Below are 20,638 nucleotides of genomic sequence, written 5' to 3'. Positions count from 1 at the left end.
CTGGGCCTCTGCATCTGTCTCGGGCAGTTGGACACAGACACGGGACAGATGTCTGGGGACAGACGCAGAGACACCAGGGAGCCAGGGGAGACAACAGGTATGTTACCTGTCCCAGATCGAGGGCGAGGACCTGGCCAGCCGGCCCTGCAGAACTTGGGGCTGCCCGAGGCACAAGGGCACCCAGGGGCTGCGCAGCCTGTGGGCAAAGAGGACAGAGCTGCTCAGAACAGGTCGGGGTGGGCAGGGCTAGGGGCCATGCATGGCCTACCATCAGGGGCACAGCCACAGCCCCTTGGCTGAGACCGAGAGAGATGGGGAGTTGGTCCCCACCCCCTGCCAGGAAAACTTGTCATCTGCAAAGTAGCAGGGGTTGGGGATGTGGGTACCAGAGAAGGGGGCCCAGCCTTGCACCTGCCAGCCCTCACTGCTCACTCTGAAGGGTCCCAGCTCAGCAGTGGCACCGAGTCCCACCATGGCAGGGTCACTGGTCACTTGCTCGGTGCCTCTTTTGAGCATCCTGTCCCATCACTGGGCGGGGGGGCGCAGTAGCAGCCCCTGAAGTCAGTTGTCCCCTGCAGGGCGGCAGGTCTACCCTCAGCCCTGCCTCACAGGACACAGGTGGGGTCTGGTCCGTTGTCTCAGCCTCAGAGGGGAGTGGTGGGTGCAAGCTCCCCCTCCCTACTAGCTCTGCATCTGTCGGGTGCCTGCCTGTTGCAGGGCTGGGTTCCTGGCGTGCGGGATTGGTGGGTCAGGAGGAGGCCCTGATGGCTGATGTATGGAGTGTCCTGTAGGCTGTGGGACCTGGCAGATGTTAGGGATCCGGGGTCCACTTCACCCTGCCCTGGGGCCCCTGCTCCCCTGCCCCTGCCTGTGGCCTATGTGGGCTGGATGGATGCGTGTGAGGAAGGACACGGGCCCGCCCCAGCCCTGCTAGGGTGCTGGCCTGCTGGAGGACACAGCGCCCAGACGAGCGCCTGCTTGGTTGTCCCCCTCCTGGGTTCTCTCTGGGGATCAGCTGGAGGGCTCGCAGAGATGCCTGGGCAGCCCTGCTGACCCTGCGCCAAAGCGGGAGATCCAACCTCTGCCTAAAGGGGCTGGTTCCATCAATAAGGCTCTGATGCTGCCCCAGAAATCAGGCTTTCAAAGAGTGCTTCAAGATTCGGGCAGATGGGCACGCTCAGAAAAAGAGCTGTATAATCCCATTGAAAAAATAACTGCATACGGACAGCCACGGACAATAATGCAAGCAAAGAAATGTTAATGTAGTTACACCTGGGTGGTGAAATGCTGGATAATTTAACATTTTTCTTTTATACTTTGTTGAATTTGTCATTTTCTACAGTGAGGATGAAAAATCAGAGAAAAAAATTGCTAAAGATCAAATTTTCGTACCCCACCATTAGCACCCATGGGTCAGGCCGAGGGGGCAGCAGAGGTCAGGGAAAGCTCTTGGCACTGGCCACGAGCTGCACATTGATCACCGGATTCCCGAGCTGCTCTGCAGAAGTGGGCAGGGGTCTGATGCCCCAGCGCATGGTGGGGAAGGGGAAGTGGGTCGGGGCGGTGGGCTTGGCCTCTGGCTGGACTGGACTTTGGAATTCTTGTCCCAGGTCCACCCTCAGCAAATGACCCCAGTGCTGCTGAGTGAACAGAAAACAGGATGGGATGAGTGCGTTTGCTCGAGGCTGCCAGAAACAACTGCCCTCCCTCCATGGCCCGACCAAGGCCAGCGATTCCCATGAGCGTCCTCCTCCCAGCCCTTGCCAAGGAGACCCCACCCCAACAGGGCCCATCTGCAGGGGGCCTTATGGTAGGCGGGATTACTGGAGAATGAAGGCGCTCAGAGTAGAAAGGCTAGGACCCAGGGGAAACTGAGGCCCAGGGAAGGGGCGGGGCTTGCCTGCAGGTGCAGTGAGTAGGGGGCATGGTTGTGACTTGACCCGGGCTCTGACTCTGGTCTCTCACAGGACATTTACTAAGCACCACTGGTGACCCGCTCTGGTTCTGAGCCAGGTAACAACACTTGGATGGAAATTCTCATTCCCAGCCTGCGGCGTGGGGGGCATCCCACCCTAGAGATGAGAAAACTGGGACCCAGAGAAGTTAAGCAACAGGCCGAAGATCACAAAGCAAGCCTCGGTGAGGACGAGGCAAGAACCAGGGCTGTTGGGCCCTGCCGGGGCTGCCGCCCTCCCCTTCCTTGGACTCCCCTTCGAAGGAAAGGTGGGCAGGGGCATGTTGCTGAGAGCCTGGCACAGGAGGGCTGCCCTGCTGAGAGGCCTGCCGAAGTGTTTTGAGAGCAGGGGAGCCATGACCTGTGGGACCGCGGAAGGGGGAATGAGCCGCCTCCCACTGGTTTCCTGGCCCGGCTGTCAGCAGAGCCAGCGCTGGCCCCAGCGGGAGCCAGTAGAGCACGTGGTCCCTAGGGACAACCTGTCTCAGTGTCACTTCCAGCTGGGTACACGGAACCACGTTCCTGCTCCTACCAGCAGAAGGACCTGGTGAGTGCTGGGCAGACAGATGGACTGGGGGTTGGCCTGGGCCACCGGGGCTGACCTGCCAAGACACTGCCATGGTGCTCCTCGGCAACCTTTGTGGACATGGGTGTGGTCACGTGGGGAGCAGCTGCCACCTGGGCCCTGTGTGTCTCAGGATGAGATGACCCCAGGAAGCCTGGAGCCCTACAGGAGACTGGGCAGGTTCTGTGTGCGTCTCCAAGTCCTCTCAGGACTTGGACCCTGGGGGTGGCACTGTCAACAGACACCTGTCTTCCTGCCCCAGGGAAGGGCTTGAAGGGGCTGCACAACCAGCTGCAGGTCCTTGACGGGTGGGGAAGGAGAACCGGATGCTCAGGATGCACCAGGCGTGGACCACAAGGTGCGCCTGTGTCCCGTTCTCACTGGGAGATGCCCCTCCCACCGCCTCTCAGCCCTGAGAGGGAGGCCACAATTGCCGTCATCCTACAGACACAGAAAAGCCTGTGGCCACCTGTGGGACCCCGTGACGGCCCCCACCCCATTCCAGGGCAGAAAGAGGAGAGGAAGACGGTGACAGCCAGGTCTGGCCACACCCCAACACCACACTCCTGGCCCCCAGGAAAAATGATGGGACATTTTGCCTCAAGCCAGCCAGGCCTGTTGCCTCTTCTCGCCCCTGCTAAGAGGGACAACTGTCCCCTACAGACCTTCAGATTTCCCCCAAATGTGGCTGCCCCGACAGCCATCCAGACCCTTATCCATGCTGTCCTCTCCACTGGACATGTCCTCATCTCCCTTCTGTGTGTCCCCAGGTCCTCTCCTCTCTTGTGAGGCTTTGCTCAGATGCCACCTCTTCCAGGAAGCCTTTCTGGGTTCCCCCTGCTGAAGGTCTCTCTTCCTCTCCAGGTGCCTCCCCTCACCTTGGACTGCCTGTGCTGGACAACCCTCCTGCTGGGATACTGCTTCCCTTCTATGCTGGGCTCTCTGCTGGCCCTGCCTCCAGCAAGGCCACACCACAAGACAGCCAGAGGGCGCTTCCAAACAGGTGGGATGCTCCCTGGCTCCCCACTGCCCTATAAGTCTTGGTGCAGCTGATGGAGTTCAGACAGGGTGACTTCAGTGGAGCAGGTAAGCGTCCACTTAGGGTCAGGGCTGGAGCCCCAGGGCCCTGCCTTTGTCATCCTGCTGTCCTTCCTCCATCACGTGAGGCCACCGGGGCCTTGCCCTTCCTGCTCCCCTGAAGCCCATGGGGCTCTGCCGGGCTGGGGGAGGACGGTCACATGGGCTCCAGAGCCCCTGGTGTCAGGAGGAAACGCTTTCTAGCTCCACGGTGTGCTGAGGACATGGGAGCCCAGAGCTCAGAGGGCGCTGAGCAGGTTCCTGGAGGCTGCGGGGGAGGCCTGGCTCCCATCCTCCCACTTGATGTCATGACAATGGGGTGGGGCTGGGCTGGGCTGCGGCTGTCACTGTTGCACAGTCAACCGAGGGCCCGAGAGCCGCTCCCACCCTGTGCCCCTGGTGTGTTGTGGGATCCCGCCACGCCCTGGGCACAGCCTCTGTCTTCCCTCTTCGGTCGTGGTGCTCAGCCTGGCCCCACAGTGTCATGCTCCGGCAACACTAGATTGCTCCTCCTCCCTTCCAGGCTGTAGGCAGCCAGGCTCTCATCTCTGTGACTTTGTCCCCGTGTCCCCTCTGCCAGGATCTCACTCCTCCCTCCGGCTCCAGGTTGACTCCTCTCCACGTAGCACCCGGGGGGGCCTGAAACCCCAGCTCACCCCACCCTGCCCTGGACGAGGCCAATTGCTGCCCCTCACTCCCCACCAGCCCACTCCCCACTAGCCCTGTCCTTGAGTGTTGCAGTGCCAGGTCTCCTGTTCCCACCCTGGCCCCCTAAACTGTAGTTCCCCCCAGATGGCTCATTTCTAGACCCAGCCAGACTGTGTTCTACCCTGGCTCAGAGCTCCCCCAACTCCTCTCTGTACCAAGACTAAAAGGCCAGTTCCTCACCCCAAATTCCTGTCCCCAGGGACCCGCCACAGCCCCAGCCTCGCCATTCCTGGCACCCCCCACCTTCCCGCCAGGCACGCTGGCCTTCGGGCTGTGCACATGCCCCTGAGAGCCTGCCTTTGCACCCTTCAGTGCCTAGAGCAGGACCAGGCTGAGCAGGGGGGTCACACACTCACCCTCTCAGCCTCCAGTGAGTTGATATCAGCCCTGGGAGAAGGTCTTTGTCCCCAAAGCTGCTCCGACCTCGCCTGGTCTTTCCCAGCAGAACCTCCAGTTGGCCCCTGGAGGAAGCCCACATCAGACCCTTGGGATGCCTTGGACGGGCCCGGGGCCGAGTCCTCGCAGAGCTGCTTCTGCCCCCCGCCAGGGCCATCTGGGGTCTCCCTGCAGAAGGCCTCGTGCCCCAAGCCTTCCATCAAAGGAGCAGCAACAAGCCCTGTGGGAACCCGGGCTGGGTGGGCAGAATCGCCTCGCCTGGCGGAGCCTCTCCTGTGCCGGTGACCTGTGTTCCCTGCCCCCATGGCCACCCTCATTCCTCCAGAGCCTCTCTGTCCCCTCCAACTTGCTCCTGCTGCGCTGACTCTGTCCTTTGTGTGGCCTGGAAGCTGACAGCAGACCACTCCCAACAGAAGGTGGGGGGCACCCCAGCCCCTGCCCACCGTGTGCACCCATTCATTTAGTCCTCAGACCCCCGAAAGGGAGGTGTGTACCCCACCCCATTTTCCAGATGAGGAAACTGAGGTTCACAGCGCTCAAGGAACAGGGCCTGTCCGAGGTCACACAGCCCGGCTGGGGTTCCATTCCAGGCCAGCCTCACACTGAGATGCCAGATTTTAATGTGAACAGTAGCGCTTTAGTCATCCTGGTGCGTGTCTCCCGCACAGCAAGACAATTATGACGAGCTGCCGTCTGCCTCCCTGTGTGGCTAGAGGGTCAACCACGGTGGCCCCGGAGTCCAATAGGACAGTCCGTCACTGCTGGCACTGCTCTGGGCTTAGCCGTGCCCGCCCAGGCCTGGGCAATCCCGTGGCTGACCTCCGCAGTGATACTGGGACCCCACCTGCACAGAGAGGACTCTGAATGTCATCACCATGGCCGCTGGCTGTTGTGCAACTGCCCCCGGGGGAAAGACACACGCATGCATGTGCGTGTGTGTGTACGCGGTGTGTAGGCCTATGTGTATGTAGTGAGGGGGGAGACTGTCATGGTGCTGAGCTAGGTCCCTCAGCCAGGAGGGGTGGCCTGGAGAGGAGTGAGCTTCGGTCATCACCAGCTCAATTGGGGCCACCCTGACGGTGTGGACTTGGGCTCAAGGCCTCCCGTCTTGCTCCCCTGCCCTCCCCTGCCCCCTCCTTCACTGGCCACACCTCTCCCTTTGGCTCCTCGACTCCGGGATGACCTGGCTGGCCGCGCCACTGCTCCCTCCTGCCTGGAGACTGGAGTCAGGATGCAGCAGGAAATGTTTCATCTCACCTCATCTTATCAGGCAGCCGCAGCTCTGCCCCGCTGCCCCCCTCTCTCTGCAGAACCACGTGCTGGGAGCTGGTACACCATGTCCTGGGGAGCCCTCGGAGGGTGGGCAGACCCAGCGCGTGCCCAGGGCCAGGGCAAAGCAGGCCAACCCAGGCAGGGAGATGGGGCGGCTGCAGTCACCCCGGACCTTGGCACAGGCTGACCCCCTGCTCAGAGCATGCCCTCTCTGAACTTTGGTTCACTGTTTACTTCCTCCAGGAAGGGCTCCCTGACCTCCCCCCTGGGTCAGGAGCCCTCTTCTCCATCCTCACCCCAGCACTACAGTGCAAGGGCATGAGGGCTGTCTCCTCCTCATCAGGGCACAGGGGCTGTCTCCTCCCGGTCAGGGACCCAGTGCCTGCTGCAGGACTGGAGGTGCCTGGGGAGAGTGCAGCTAGCTCTGAGCTCCCAGCTGCAATTTCAGGAAAGGCCTGCAGGGTGAAGGCCTGGGGACTCTGTCCCCTAGTGAGGGGACAGCTGGGTGTCCAAGGAGGGTGGGTGGGGCAGAGCTGCTCGGGGCAGCAGGCTATGTCCCTGGGCATCCCTCCATGCCTCCTCTCAGCAGGTCACAGTCCACTGCTGTCCCCACTGATCTCCATCCAACCTGGATTTTAGAGGAAGAGCCTAGGCCCTGGGTAGCTGCATGGCTGAAAGCACCACACCCGAGTCAGGGCAGGCCAAAGCCAGGCCCCTAATCCCAGCGTGGGCTCTGCAGGCCTCTTCCAGCCACACCTGAGTCAGGGTGGGCCAAACCCAGGCCCCCAGTCCCAGCGTGGGCTCTGCCGGACTCTTCCAACCACACCTGAGTCAGGGCGGGCCAAACCCCGGCCCCCAATCCCAGCGTGGGCTCTGCCCGACTCTTCCCAGCCACAAAACCTACAGAGAAGAGATGGTCAGGGAGTGCATTGGCCTCCGGAGCCCAGGACTGGAAGGAGGGATCGGGGCAGGGAATGTGAGACCCTGGCTCTGAGCCTAGTGGGCAGAAACACACAATACATGCTTGCTGAGAGATGACCACCATGGTGGGGGCTGCCGTGCTAGAGGCGGGAGGGGAGTCAGGCCCAGCTCCCAGACCCTCTGTGATGCCCACTGTGCTCCACCCATGGGGACCCCGTGTGGTCCCACTTCTGACACCCACTCTCTTTCCAGCTCAGGCCTGAGGATGCCCCTCACTCTATCACTGCCACCAGGGGTTCTCATAGCCCCTCACCGGCCTTGCCCTCACTTGGCAGCCAATGACAGCATTATGGCCTCCTCCCCATCACTCTCCTCATTGTACTAAGGGTACAATCTCTCCATCCACTGGGCTCCTGCACCCACATGGATGGCAGGAGACAGCGGTGGGCAGATGGCCTCGCTCTCCATTCATCCACAGACCGACTCAGGGATCCTAGGCATGCCTGTGCCATTCCCCCCGACTTTCCTGGAAAGTGACTTCACGCCTTCCCCTCCTGCCTCCCAACTCCCAACACCTCCTCCCCATCCCCACTGAGGCTGATGATCTCGCTTCCTTTTCTTCCCTTTCTGCTGAGAAGTGAAACCATCCAAAGAGAACTTCCCCAGATGTCACCTCCACGTGCCCCACCTACCAGTATCTGCCCCGACACCCAGTGCCACCCACTGTTATTTACAGACCAGCCAAGCAGCCCTCAGCTGGGCCGGACCGTGGCCACCGGCTTCCCCCAGATGCAGGTGGGGGTCCAGCTAGTCTCCCTCGCTCCTGAACCATCCGTTTCTCCCTCGCTTCCCGGTCATTCTCTGGCAGGCAAACTCGTGGTTGCTCTTCCCATATTGAGAACAACCCTCTCTTCACCCTCCAGGTACAGTCCCTGTTCCCTGATCAATGGAAGTGTCCGACCTTGCTGCCTCTGCCTCCTCACTCCTAGCCTGCCGGGATGGGACCAATGCCTACCAGGATCTTGTCCCCTCCATGTCACTGAACTGGTCCTGTCTCAGCCTTCACCTGATCTGAGCCCTCAGCAGCCAGGGACATGCCGCCTCTCCCTGCTCCCGCACCTCCCACTCTCACTGGGCTCTCCGGCTGCCCCTTCTCAGGCTCCTCTGTGGGGTGCTCCTCATCTCCTGGCCTCCTGGCACCAGCACGTCCCAGGGATCTGGCCTCCAGCATCTTCTTCCCTGTGTGCACTCACCAGTGGCAACCCCGGCCAGCAAATACCATCTCTCTGCTGAGGCCCTGACATTGGCTGCTCCCCAACTCCACTGCCTCACCTTTGTCTCATGGGCAGCACAGATCTGCAGGGCGCAGCTGAGCTCCCATCGCCTCTACAAATCCACAGCCTCCCCCAACACCCTGCAGCAAGACAAGTCCTCTCCCGTGCCTTGATGCATCCTTGACTCCTCTCTTTCTCTCCCCATCCTTCCAGGGTATACCAGGAGCCTTGCCTTCTAGGACCACCCACCACACGAGGCCCACTCCTTTCACGTGACTGCTGCACAGCCCTGTGGCAGTCTCATCTGCTGTCATCTGCTCTCAGCCCAAGACCTCCTTGAAACCAACGTCAGAACCATCCGTGGGGAGGTGGGCCATTGTGTGCAGGACACACAGCTGGGAGCATGCCGGTGGGGCCAGGGCGCGTCCTGGAGATTGGTGTGGCCGGAGCCTGGGGCCTGGGGCCTGGGGCCTGGAAGTTGGTGGGGGGTGCAGACAAGAGGTGGGCCTGGGGTCAGCTGGCAGAAGGCCATGAGCCTGTGCTGAAGTATCTGATCCTCTTCCTGGGGGCCGCAGAGATGCTCACACCAAGGAGCTCGGGAAGTTGGCTTGGGCTTGGGGCCGTTGCTCTGGTGGGAGAGCAGTGCTAGAGCAGGGAGCCTCAGGGGGCTGTCTCCGAGAGCCACAGGGAGCTGCACGGTGGGCCCAGGAGGCTCCTTGGCACCCCTGCCTGGGCTCCTCTTTCCCAGCACCAGCCTGTCACCACTGATCACTACTCCCTCCTCTCTCCCTCTGGAGAAGATGGGGTTGGCCAGAGGGTGGGGCTGTGCGCACCTTGGCCCTGGAACCCCTGCCTCACCCTTCCACACACAGTCAGTGTGCAGGGGCAGGACGGGCAGACAGATGGCCGTGGGCCGGCCCCATAGCCAGGAGCGAGCTCCTCATGGGACTCTCAAATTAACCTTTCAGCGCCTGCCACCCGCCCTGGTGCCCAGGAGAGAAGAGGTTGCGATTCAGCACTTTGATTACTGGCTTCATTACTGGCCACCAAGGAACCCACGCTGGCTTTGCTAATTTGACCACCCCACCAGCCTGCTCCCCACTGCACACAGACATGGGCAAACTTATTAATTGGATCAGCAGGAGGCCTGTTTCTGGAATTCCAGGGATCACAGAGCGGCGGACACTTATCAGTAATCCTGGACTGCAGGACCTGGGCCCCCTCCATGCCCTGGGTCTCTCTGGGATGCTCTTGGTCCCTGGCTGGTCCCACTCCACGTTCACCTCTGCATAGGTGTGCACACACACACTCACACTCAAGAGGCAAGACCCAGTCTCCAAGAAAAGCCTGCAGCTACGCGGAGAGTTGTCAGCAGCAGCAAGGTTTGGAGGGAGGTGCCGGGGCCGAGGAGACAGCTGGGGGCGCTGGTGCCATCTGCCCTCCCGAAGCCAGGCCTGGGGCTCCCTAAGCCTCCCTTTGGCGGTGTTAGGATCCCCCAATCCCTGCAGCAGCCCCAGGGGGCTGAGAGGGTCATGTGGGCTATTTACCCTGCTGAATGGTGTGGGCAGGAGAGGGTGGGTGGCTGAGCAGGCCCCAACCTCAGCAGTCTCTGCTCTGCCACAGGCCACTGGGGCTACTGAGCTTGGCTCTGAAGCTCTCAGAGCCTGTTTCCTCAAGGAGGAATGGGGGCAGAAGCCCCAGCCAGCCCCCAGATGCTCCTGAGATCTGGGGATCATCTCGGCGGCCCCAGCACACTCTGAGCTGACACCCTCAGAGCTGCTCCAGATGAAGGGTGATTCGGGCCCAGCTCTGTGTCTTGGGTCCTCCTGTGTCCCCAGCAGCACCACCTGCCCCTGCCTCTCTTTTCCTTCTCTCTTGCTCGGCAAAGCCCTGCCCAGGGAAGCCCAGCCATGTGCCTCCTCTGGCCCTCACCGAGGATCCCCCAGACGTGGCTGGGGCCTGTGGGGTGTCCAACCTCAGCAGCCTGGGGTGGTGTGCGGCCAGGGCAGCCTCCCCTCCCTGGGACGGCCATTCCAAATGCCACCACCGGCCCCTCACACTCCAGCCAGACCCCCAGGACACAGAGACCCAGCAGTGGCTACTTCCCCGGTCCGGCCAGACCCCCAGGACACAGAGACATGGCACTGGCCACTTCCTGGCGGACCCCGGACCATCACCCATGCTAGTGGCCACGAGCGGCAGAGGAAGTGAGGCTGAGAAGCCCAGAAGACCTGGTCCCAGGCCCTGCTGCATTCACCTGACAAGCATCCCCTGCCCCATCTCCCGCTTCCCGTCTCATGTCCTGCAACTCCGTCCTGCTGCTGCTCAGGACAGACACCTCGGCTGCCCTCGACATGAGCCCCAGAGCCTCAGTGGGTCCATCAGGGGGTGGAGCATGAGCCCTCTCTCAGGTTGCTCTGCAGACACAGGGGGGACCTTTAAGAGACAGGCAGTCCCCAGTGCAGAGCTCAGGCCCAGAGGCCTCCAGCCCTCAGAAGGATTTTCGCCTGTGGTAGTTGGGGTTGGGGAGGGGGAGCCCCATGCGGGCCTGACTTGGAGCCCTGAGAAACAGGCACGTGGCATCGCCTCCTCTGAAACACCCAGCCGCTGCCCCAACCATCGACGGCCCCGGCCCCCGGGGAAAAGTGCAGACAGCCTAGGGTGCAGAAGAGCTGGCCCCGCCCCCAGCTCAGAGACCTCAGAGGGCCCCACACCGCAGGGCCCTCTCCTTCACGGGAATGATGTCACCGCCCAAGGGATGGGCAGCAAGGCCCAAGCAGGGCAGAGCCACCCGAGACGGGCAGGCCACAACAGCAAGGCCCGGTCCACAAGCCAAGTGCGTGACCCCAGGGCGCACTGAACCCCCTGAGCCGCCTTCTCAGGTAGGTCCTATTACTACCCCCATTTACAGATATTGCATTGAGAGTCAGAAAGCTTCTGCCCAAGGCCAGGTGTGGTGGCTCATGTCTGTAATCCTAGCACTTTGGGAGGCTAAGGCAGGAGGATCACTGGAGCCCAAGAGTTTGAGACCAGCCTGGGCGACATGGTGACACCCCGTCTCTACCAAAAATACAAAATTAGCCCTGTGTGGTGGCACATGACTGTCTGTAGTCCAGGCTATTTGGGAGGCTGAGGTGGGAGGATTGTTTGAGCCCTGGACTGCGCTCCAGCCTGGCGGAAAGAGCAAGACTGTCAAAAAAAAAAAAAAAAAAATTTGCCGAAGGCCACACAGCCAGTAAGTGATGACAGACTTGGGATTGAAACCTAGGTGCGTCTACCTTCTTAACCACATACCCCATCAGGGAGGCCTTGCAGAGGAGCGGAAACTCAACTGGGCTGTGGGGACAAAGGCACCCTGGCCCCACCTGTAACCCCAACCCCCCAAGTTGATACCATCAGAGCTGCTGCAGATTAGGAGTGACTCCCAGACTCATACCCCAGCTCTCAGTGTCTTGGTTCCTCACCCCCTGAGCCCCTAGCTGCAAAGGGAGAAATCAAAGTGAGGCAGTCATTCACACCTTAGTGAGAATTAGTCCATAAGACTTCCTCTAGTAGGATCAAGTTTAGAAGTGGGGTAGAGAGCCTTGAAGGATCACACTCTGGGAGGGGTGTGGCCTGCTGGGGTAGTGGGTGGGTTGGATGAGACAAGAGATGGAGAGCAGGGGGCCTGGGGGAAACGGACAAGGAAATTCAACAGCCATCCTGAAGGTGGGTGCCGCCAGGTGGCCAGCCCCACCCCCAGGACATCTCTTCCTGAGTTGTCGGGGCCCAGACCACAATGCAATCAGTTCCCCACCCTCAATGAGCACTTACTGCATGCCCAGAGAACCCAACCTGGATGCTGTCTAGGACAGGGGCCTGCCCAAAGCAGGTGTGCAGCAGGGGTTTGCTAAATAAAAGGGGACACCTCAAGCCTGTGTGCCCCCAAACCCTCCTCCCCCACAGCTGTCCCCACCTCAGGGGAAGAAAATCCATCCTTTCAGTTGCTTGTGCCCAATGCCCTGGAGTTGCATTTGACACCCCCTTTTCCCCCACACCCCATGTCACATCCATCAGCAGACCCCGTCGCTCGAGGGTCCAACACATCCAGAACGCAGCGCCTCTGCCCTCCTCCATGGCCGCCAGCCCTTGCTGTTTCCTGCAGGCCACCGGTACACCTGCTGCTCCCTCTGCCTGGACCTCCTGGTGCCTTGACCCAGTGGCACCCGCTCAGGGCCTTCCCTGAGCCACACTGTACAGGTCACCTGCTCCCCGCCCCCCACTCACTGCCTTCCTTTCTTTTTGTCCCCGCAGCACTTGTCACCGTGCTATTTATTTAATTTAAAAAGTTTTCTGTTCCCGTCAACTAGAAGATTCGCCTGTGCGGTCACTGCGGCGTCCTCAGCGCCAATAGCAGCCTCTGGTGCTCAGTGAATGCCTGTGGAATCCATGATCAGTGAACAATGAGAGCAGCAGGGATGGCTTGCGGGGCCCAGGCGGGAGACTCGGGTGGGAGAGGGTGCCCCCTCGGGGGAAGGCGTGGAGGGGCAGGGCGGGACAGGGCCAGGACCTTCGAGGCCACCTGCTCTCCATCTGTCTCCATTCCTGGGACATCAGCCTGGCACTTTCGCAGAGTGTCTCAGCCTGGACAAGTGTCTGACATGGACAGGACCACAAGCACCGGTCATAGGAGTGAAGGAGAGAGTGTGGCCAAGACACCTGGGTGTCCTTGTGCAAAACCAAAACCAAAAAGGAGCTCAACCTTGAGCTCTAACCACATGCAAACCCAAGTTCAAGTGGATGAAAAGCCAGTAGCCTCAATTCTTCAGGAGGGTTCCTTAAACAAGACACAAACGCCTTAATCAGGAAGTGAAAAAACCTGAGACATTCAGCAAAATTAAAATTAAGAACTTTTGTTCATCGAAGGACCACGTGAACAGCGAGACGCGGCGTCCCCCAGGAGGTGTGTCTGCTGCATGTGTAACTGACAATGTGAAGAGCTCCCACAAATCAATGAGAAAAACACAGACACCTTGGTAGAAAGTGCGCACGGCCTTCGCCGGTGAGGAAACCCAGCGGGCAGCAACCCAGGGCAGTGTAATCTGTGCTATGCTCACCCCAACAACGCTGGAGGGACAGTGATGGGGAGAAGTGGTTTCGAGAGTCTGTTCCGATCTTCCAGAGCTGACCCTATGCTCACCCTGTGCCCCGGAGGTTCCACTGAGGGTGCACACCCGGAATCGCAGCCCACATCCCCAGACACCTGCACAGGAGTTTCCTAAGGTGGCCCAGGTTGCACACTGCCTGGCAGTCTGCCAGGGAAAAAACGGATCTCAGGGAGGCCACCAGGAAGGCCATTCACCATGACAACAGCAACTGGTAGCTCCACCTACCACCACAAGGGACCCTCACAAACAGAATAGTTTTGGTGAAAAAAAGCCACCCCCAAAACACAGGCTGAAGGAATCCAGGTATGAGGTCCCAAAGCAGGCAACATACAACTATCTCTGCTGGGGATGCCCTCTCAGGTGGCAGAACCACGAGGACAGCAAGGAAGCACTGAGCACAATGTCGGTGTCCCGGTGACCGCTCGGAGCAGGATGGGGCTGTCTGTGGGGAAGGGTCTCGGGGGATCTCGGGCTGGCCAGGAGCAGAATGGGGCTGTCTGTGGGGAAGGGTCTCGGGGGATCTCGGGGGGCTGGCCGGGAGCAGAATGGGGCTGTCTGTGGGGAAGGGTCTTAGGGGATCTCAGGGGCTGGCCGGGAGCAGAATGGGGCTGTCTGTGGGGAAAGGCCTCGGGGGATCTCGGGGGGCTGGCCGGGAGCAGGATGGGGCTGTCAGTGGGGAAGGGTCTTAGGGGATCTCGGGGGGCTGGCCATGTTGAACTCCTTGATACAGGTGGTGGTCGCCAGGTGGTCGTTCTAAACTTAACTGCTGAACTGTGCGGATATTTATTAATGTCTCTGCAGGGCTATCACAGTTCACGACTTTGAAACAAATTCTATTTTGGGGGAAAAACGTGGACACCAAACAGGAGTAGCTCTGGGCACCCCAGGAGCCATGAGAGGCGACTGACCCACTTCTCTGTTTGACAGAGGAGAGAACCGAAGTTCAAATAGAAAAAGGGGCTGCCCAGCAGCAGGCTGCAGGAGGCAGGCAGGAGGGACCCTGTTTGGAGGGAGAGGAGGGGATTAATTTGAGGGATTAGAGGCACAGCGGCTCTGAGCACACAGAGAGCCAGCCGGGACTTGGTAATGTCTATAAATATTTGAGAGTCACAAGAATAGTTTTTCCAAGCAGTCGAAGACAAGATAGCTGAGCGTGGCTGAGCAAGGGTCAAAGGACAAGAGCCAAGGTGGCCAGGCCATCAAGTGGTGTGGCTGCATATCTACTGTGTGCCCCCCGGGCCTGTGGGAGCCCTACTGTGCACCAGTCTCTGCCAGGCACTGGGGCTGTCAGAACACCAGGGGCCAGACCCAGGCTCTATTCTCTGGGGTGCCCATCTGGGGCCCTGGGGAGGACAGAAGACACCCCAGACGTCAGTGGGAGCCCCACTGACCTCCACTCCCCACCCCTTACCTGTCTTCCCTAAACACATCTGCTCCGGGCAGCCCCCAGGCCTTTGCACCTCTTGGAGGGTGGCCTGTCTGTCGTTGGAAACTCCTACTCATCCTTCATGCCTTGGCTCAAGTGTCCCTGCTTCCCGGAAGCTCTTCCCAATACCCCAGGCCAGAGTTCACAACCTGGAACCCCAGAGCATTCTGGGCAAACCCCTTCTGTATTCTGTCCGCTGGCCTAGGAGGATCTGTTGTGCGCCTCTGTCCCCAGCACTGGAGGGCCAACCTGGGTCTTTTCACAGAGCTGGTACCCAGAGGGGGCCGGAGTCCACTTGGGAGGGAGGGGCAAGAGCGTCATGAAAACCCCAGGGAAAAGGCGACAGGGAAGACACAGAGTTTGTCATGTGGACAAGAAGGCGGGGAAGGGCATTCTCTACAGCAGGGACTGCGTGGGCAAAGGCAGGGGCATGAAGGTGGCAGCTTGTGGGGAACTCGGAAGCAGGGCGACAGCATGGCGGGGGAGCCCTCGGAAGGGACCAGGGAAGAGACACCCCTCAATGTACACCTGCCCACCAAAGGGAGCCATTGAGGGTCACAGTGCCACTAGGTGACATGGTCCTTTTGCTCTTCGGCAAATATTTACAGGACTGTCCCATGAGTCAGTCCTGGCTCCAGGCCCTGTGGGGTCTGGGAGAGGAGGGGGCCAGGACCAGCACTCTCAGAGCTCAATCCAGACCCACAGACCCAGCCTGTGATGTGCAGACTCCACACTCCAGGGGCCAGGAGGCAAGGCCGACCATAGGGTCATCCCTCTGGACACCCCAGGACCCCTTCACTATGACCACCGTGTGGTCTGACGTTCCCCAGAGACCCTCTACCTGGGCCAGGTCCCAGAAGAGATGCTTCCACCACAGGGGCTCATGGCACCCAACACCCCTGCAACCTGGTTGTGGTTAGGACACTCACTTTACAGATGAGAAAACTGAGGCCCAACCAGGGCCAGGACTTTGCCAGTGACTGGGTCTGTGGGACCCCAAACCCTGTGCCCTTCTGTGCAGGAAGGCATGCTGACCACCTTCCCTTCCACTCCCCTGGGCTTTTGGTTCCGAATCCCAGGCACCAAATGCAGGACAGAAACCCACTGGGGCAGCCCCGACACTGGCCAGAAGGGAAGATTCTGGAAAAGCCCTTCAGGCAACTCTGAGAACACTAATTGGGTGAGAGGGAGAGGAGGGCGGGGCCCCTCCCCAGTTCTAGGAGTCCTTGCCCGACGCCACCCCTGGCAACTCCAGAAAGAGGCCACATGGCCCGATGCAGCCCCGGAGCCCCGGGGCCCTGGCCGCTGCCTCCAGCCTTTATGGCTTAGCCCAGGGAAGCCTCAGCCCGCCTGGGACAGCCACGCTGACGCCATCAGCAGCTCAGGCAGCAGATCCGCCCACCTGGCACACCTGCCTACCTGTGCACCCAGCGGGTGGGGTCATGCCTCTGTCCTTAGTGCCTGGCACACAGGAGTAGGTGCCGGAGAGCCTTGGCCGGGCACAGGGAAGGAGGGAAAGAGAAAGAGAACCACCGCGGGGAACCCCCAGGCTGGCCTCAGGGCACCCCATGAATGCTAAGTTTTTCCTCTAGTCTCAGTTGAGTTAAGCAGTGTTTCCTCCCCCACAGGCGGTACAACCCAGGTGATGAAATGACAGCCGATGTGGGGCGCCAGGGAAGGGCCCCGGCCTGGGCCAGAGCCTGGGTTTGGGCCTGAGGTCATCTGTGTGACCACAGCCAGGGCTGTCGCTCTTTGGGCCTCACTGCCCCCACCTGGACCTTGGCCACGACAAGGTGGGCCTGGCTGATGAGTATCGGGTATTTGGGGTCTGAGATTGAACCACCTCAGAGACTGGACCCCTCCTCCCTGCACAAGACATGTTGGTCCTGTCCCTGTGGGACCCACAGTGGGGGCTGCACATCAGCACCATGGCCCAGGAGATGGCCCTGCTCTGAGAGTCCACCCTGGGTCTCTGTGTGAGCCCACCTGTCCTCAGGCTCCCACCTGGGTATTTCCAAGCCACTCACCCACGGCACTAAGGGTCAGCTGGCAGGGCCCAGGGCCCCTCTGCCCTAGACCTGGGCCCAGCCTGGGCTCTGCTGGGGCTCTGCTCCTTGGGGGAGGGGTGCTCCTCTACCCGGCCTCCTCCCCAGGATGCCAATTCTGGCCTGGGGAGGGAGTGGCAAGAAGACCCTGTAGGCCAGGGGAGATAGTGCTGAAACCCAGCAGCCAGAGCTGGGCCTGCCGCCCACACAACGCCTCGGCTCAGGCTCCGGAAGGAAAACATGGGAGGGGTGTTCCCAAAGTAGGGGTCAGGGTGCCAGGGGAAGTCGTGGAGGAAGTGGCAAATATTCAAACGGGCTGATCCCAGGCCTGCCGCGCAGGTGGCCCCGTGAAGTCTACCAAGGCTTAAAGTTTAGCACCGGGAGGGAGGCCGCGGGGGACACTCCCCAGAAGCTGTCGCGGGATTCCCCCAAAATGGCTCCAAGACGCGGCTGCCTGGTCCAGCCTCGAGGACTCCATCCCCCACCCCCGCCCCCCAGAGGCGGACACTTAAAAGCTCAGAGCCAGGCAACTGGCAGCCCAGGGGGTAGGGGGTGGGGTGGGGGGCGAGCCAGCGCCGGGGCAGTGCGGAACGGCACGAACGGAACCCGGAGGGTCCCCGGGGAAGAGCGAGAGTCCAGGGCAGGGAGCAGAGGGGCGCTGAGGACCGCACAGGATCGGGCGGCCCCGGGTAGGGGGCAGCCCGGCCCTCAGTGGCTCTAGCCCCAGCCTCCGCGGCAGCGGCCCGGGCCGGCGAAGGAGCCCCCGCGCGGGGCTCCCCAGCGCCTCGCGGCGCGCACACACGCACCACACACACGCACCTGGCCCGCAGCCCCGCCGAGGCCGCCCGCGGGCCCAGGGGGTGCGCTCGGGTACAGCCCCCTTCCCCCGCCTTCCCCAACGCCCTCACCCCCGACCCGGCCCCCGCGAGCCGCGGCACGGGAGACGCTCCACTCACCTGAGTTTCTCCATGTCTGCGGCAGAGGCCTGCGAGAAACCAAACGAGAGGGTCAGCAGGCAGGAGGCGTGCGCTCCGCGCCCGCGCCGGGCAGAGCCGGGCACAGCGGGCACGGCCGGGCAACCCCGCGGGGCCCCGTCCGTGGGAAGCCCGGCGCCGCGCGTCCCCAGCCCCCAGTCCCGGCCGCGGCCCCCGTGACTCAATGGGCGCTCCGGGCCGCGGCCGAGTAACAGGTGAGCCCGCCCGGGCCGCCGCGCTCCCCGCACCGAGTTACGCCCCCCGGGGCGAAGAAGGGGCCGGTCCGGGATGGCCCGGCCAGGGGCGATCTCGGCCTCGCCCGGAGGAGGGGGACTCGGCCTGTCCCCGTTAACTCTCCGGCGGCCGCGGCCCCGCTGCTCCCCCCGCCCCGCCCGTTAACCCTTCCTGTCCCGCGCTCCCTCCCGGAGGAAGCCGAGCCCCGGAATCGCAGAACCTCCGAGTCGGAGAATGTTGGGGAATTCGGGGCCGTGCAGGATTGCAGAACCTGACACTCACACAATCCGAGGGCGATGGCATTTGGAGCCTCGACTCCTCAATCAGGGACCCGCTGCCCTCAGATTCTGGGGTTCTGGGCCTGGCTTGCCCCTCCCGGGCCCCAGGGATTAACCCGTGAGCGCCCGGCGGGGCTCCCTGCCTGGCTTGCGCAGACCCACCCGCGCGCGGCTTGGAGACCCTCTCTGCCCAGCCCCGCTCAGCCGGGCAGCCCCTCCGCGCGCCAGGCAGGGGGACCCACCGGCCGCCGTTAACCTTGTGGGCGCGGGCGAGCGACGGGGACAGCGAGCGGCCCGGGCGGGATCGCACTTCCTGCGTGGAGCTGGGGGCGCAGGGCGGGCTCTCCATCACCCGGGAGAGGCCGCTCCCCGGGGCTTTCCCCGTCTTTCTATGCCGTGACTGGCACTCAAGGGGGACGGGGGTCCGAGCTCGGGGACTACGCGACAGACCTGGGAAGACTGATGACTGCCCATCCCGGCCCCTCGCGCCGGGCGCCGCCGCCGCGTCCGCCGGGAGCGCGCTCCGCTCGGGTCCGGGCCCCACGCCGCCTCCCCCACCGCCCCGCCGGGCGAGGGCGCAGCCCGGCCGCAGCGCCAAGCTAGAAGGCCCGGCCCGGGGGCCTCGGCCAGGCTCGGCCACCAACTTCCCGGGTGCTCGGGCCGGCCTTCCGGCGCTCTCCCGGCCTCAGTTTCCTCACCTGAAAGCTGGGGGGAAGGGGGAGGCAGCTGGACGAGGCGCTCCACTGCCCTTCCGCACCCGCGGGCTGCGGAGCGGCTGGGGTGGGGGAAGGAATTTCAGGGGAGGGGATCCCTAAGGCGCCCGGATGGCGGTTCCCCTCCCCAGACGCTCTAAAAGTTGTCCAAGACCACGAGCCTGGACCCCTCCATAAACCCTCCTCCTGCAAGACAAGGAGTTTGCCGGGAAGACTTTGCCGCCGGCCAACGCGACCCCCACACCGCTCTCTTCCCCAGGCCCACCTTTCCGGGTCCCCATGACAGCGCTTCTCATGCTAGGTCCCAGCATACAGCAGGCGCTCAATAAACACGGACAGTGCATGCCTGGATCCCACAGCACTGGAGCCTGTCTTTCCTGGCCCTTTCCCCTCCTGGCTGTGAGCTCCTGGGCAGGAGCCCCGTGTTCTCACCAGGACACCCCCAGCACCCAGCAGGCTTGGCCTGCGCTGAGCCAGCGCAAGGTGGGAGGAGCCGTCCACTCAGAGGGTCAGACCTGAACCAGGATCAAACCAAACCCAAGAAATCCAAGTGTTCCTCCATCCACAGACACCCACTCATTCACTAGCTCAGGGGACAGCAGACAAAGCAGAGAGGGCACAGCAGAGGAAGCAAGCTCTGCTCTCCAGGGGCTAATGAGGAAAAACTCCGCTGCCCGCCTCCGGTCCTGGGAGGCCACCCTCAGCAGAATGGCCACCGTAGTCGTAACAATAACGTCCACCGCCCCTTACACATCATAGAGCTTCCCAGGGCTCCTCCCCGCAGCTCTACCATGGAAGCCCCGACCCCCTATGCGGGAGCAAAGCTCCAAGAGAGAAGAGGCTTGCTGGACATCCCGCAGCTGAAGGGGCCCAGCTGCGCCTGGACCCCACTGCTCAGGAGCCTCTCCCACCCAGAGGCTGTCTCTGGTTGCCTCAATCACTCATGGCGAATGACCTGCCAGGGAGTTTGTCTAAAATTAATAAGAACGTATTAAAATTTAATTTAAAAAATCTAGCATTAATTATTTACATTGAATGTTTCAGCCCTTCTAAATGGCCTGGATAGGAATTCCCCCCACCCCAAGAAGGGAACTGGGGGGAAAGACGGGGGAGGTTGCTGAGCTGCCCTGGTGGAGTGGTGGGGGCTGGGCAGGGCAAGAGATAGGCAGGGAACAGGCAGCCCCTGCCCTTCAAGCCTGTTCTAGAGCCTGAAGCCTGGCTTTGATGCTACTGTAGCTCAAATCCTCCTCTGACCCAATGCCTTCGGGGCAACCACTGCCCTCCCCCTTGGCGGCTGTGTCCTCCATGCGGCCCTCTGTGGGAACTCAGTGGAGTCACTGAGTTCACCCCCACACCAGATGGGACAGGACTCTGTGTCCCAGCTCTGTGTCCCTGGACCAGCCCAGCACCTGGCAGGGGCGGGGGGACTAAAAGACGGGTTGTGCCTAATGCTCTCCATGCAGGAGTGACACAGGCATCTTTATGGGTGGCTAGGGAGGAGATAGCAGGGAAGCTTCCCTGGCCGAGGTGCTGTGCCCTCGGGGACAGTCTCCCATGAGGCTCCTGCACGGGACCAGCACCCCGGGTTCAAGTTTTGACTCAGCCATTCATTGACCACAGGACTCGATGATTTTCCGTGAGGCCCTTGCTATGG

General features: G+C 61.8%; 1 protein-coding gene across 19 annotated transcripts in view; it reads right to left on the bottom strand.

Annotated features, from left to right (window-relative positions):
• Positions 1 to 20,638, bottom strand: part of BEGAIN (brain enriched guanylate kinase associated) — a 50,506-nt gene that overhangs the window by 13,124 nt on the left and 16,744 nt on the right. For 4 of the 19 annotated variants that reach the window (XM_055288163.1, XM_055288167.1, XM_055288170.1 and 1 more), the window contains exons 1-2: positions 18,722 to 18,801; positions 17,742 to 17,770 (exon numbers count right to left, since the gene is read on the bottom strand). The exons of 1 other annotated variant lie outside the window; for it this stretch is intronic. In XM_055288163.1, coding sequence (XP_055144138.1) covers positions 17,742 to 17,770; positions 18,722 to 18,745 — 53 coding nt within the window. In that variant the 5' untranslated portion in view covers positions 18,746 to 18,801. Of the gene's footprint in view, positions 1 to 106; positions 197 to 4,660; positions 10,167 to 17,741; positions 17,771 to 18,007; positions 18,071 to 18,275; positions 18,802 to 18,969; positions 18,988 to 19,249; positions 19,274 to 20,638 lie in introns of those variants that run through there. 14 more of the 19 variants (XM_055288160.1, XM_055288165.1, XM_055288162.2 and 11 more) reach the window with 12 other exon arrangements.

The sequence above is a fragment of the Symphalangus syndactylus genome, chromosome 8, assembly GCF_028878055.3.
Source record: "Symphalangus syndactylus isolate Jambi chromosome 8, NHGRI_mSymSyn1-v2.1_pri, whole genome shotgun sequence".
Taxonomy (NCBI): domain Eukaryota; kingdom Metazoa; phylum Chordata; class Mammalia; order Primates; family Hylobatidae; genus Symphalangus; species Symphalangus syndactylus.
This window is presented reverse-complemented; position numbering and strand designations above follow the sequence as displayed.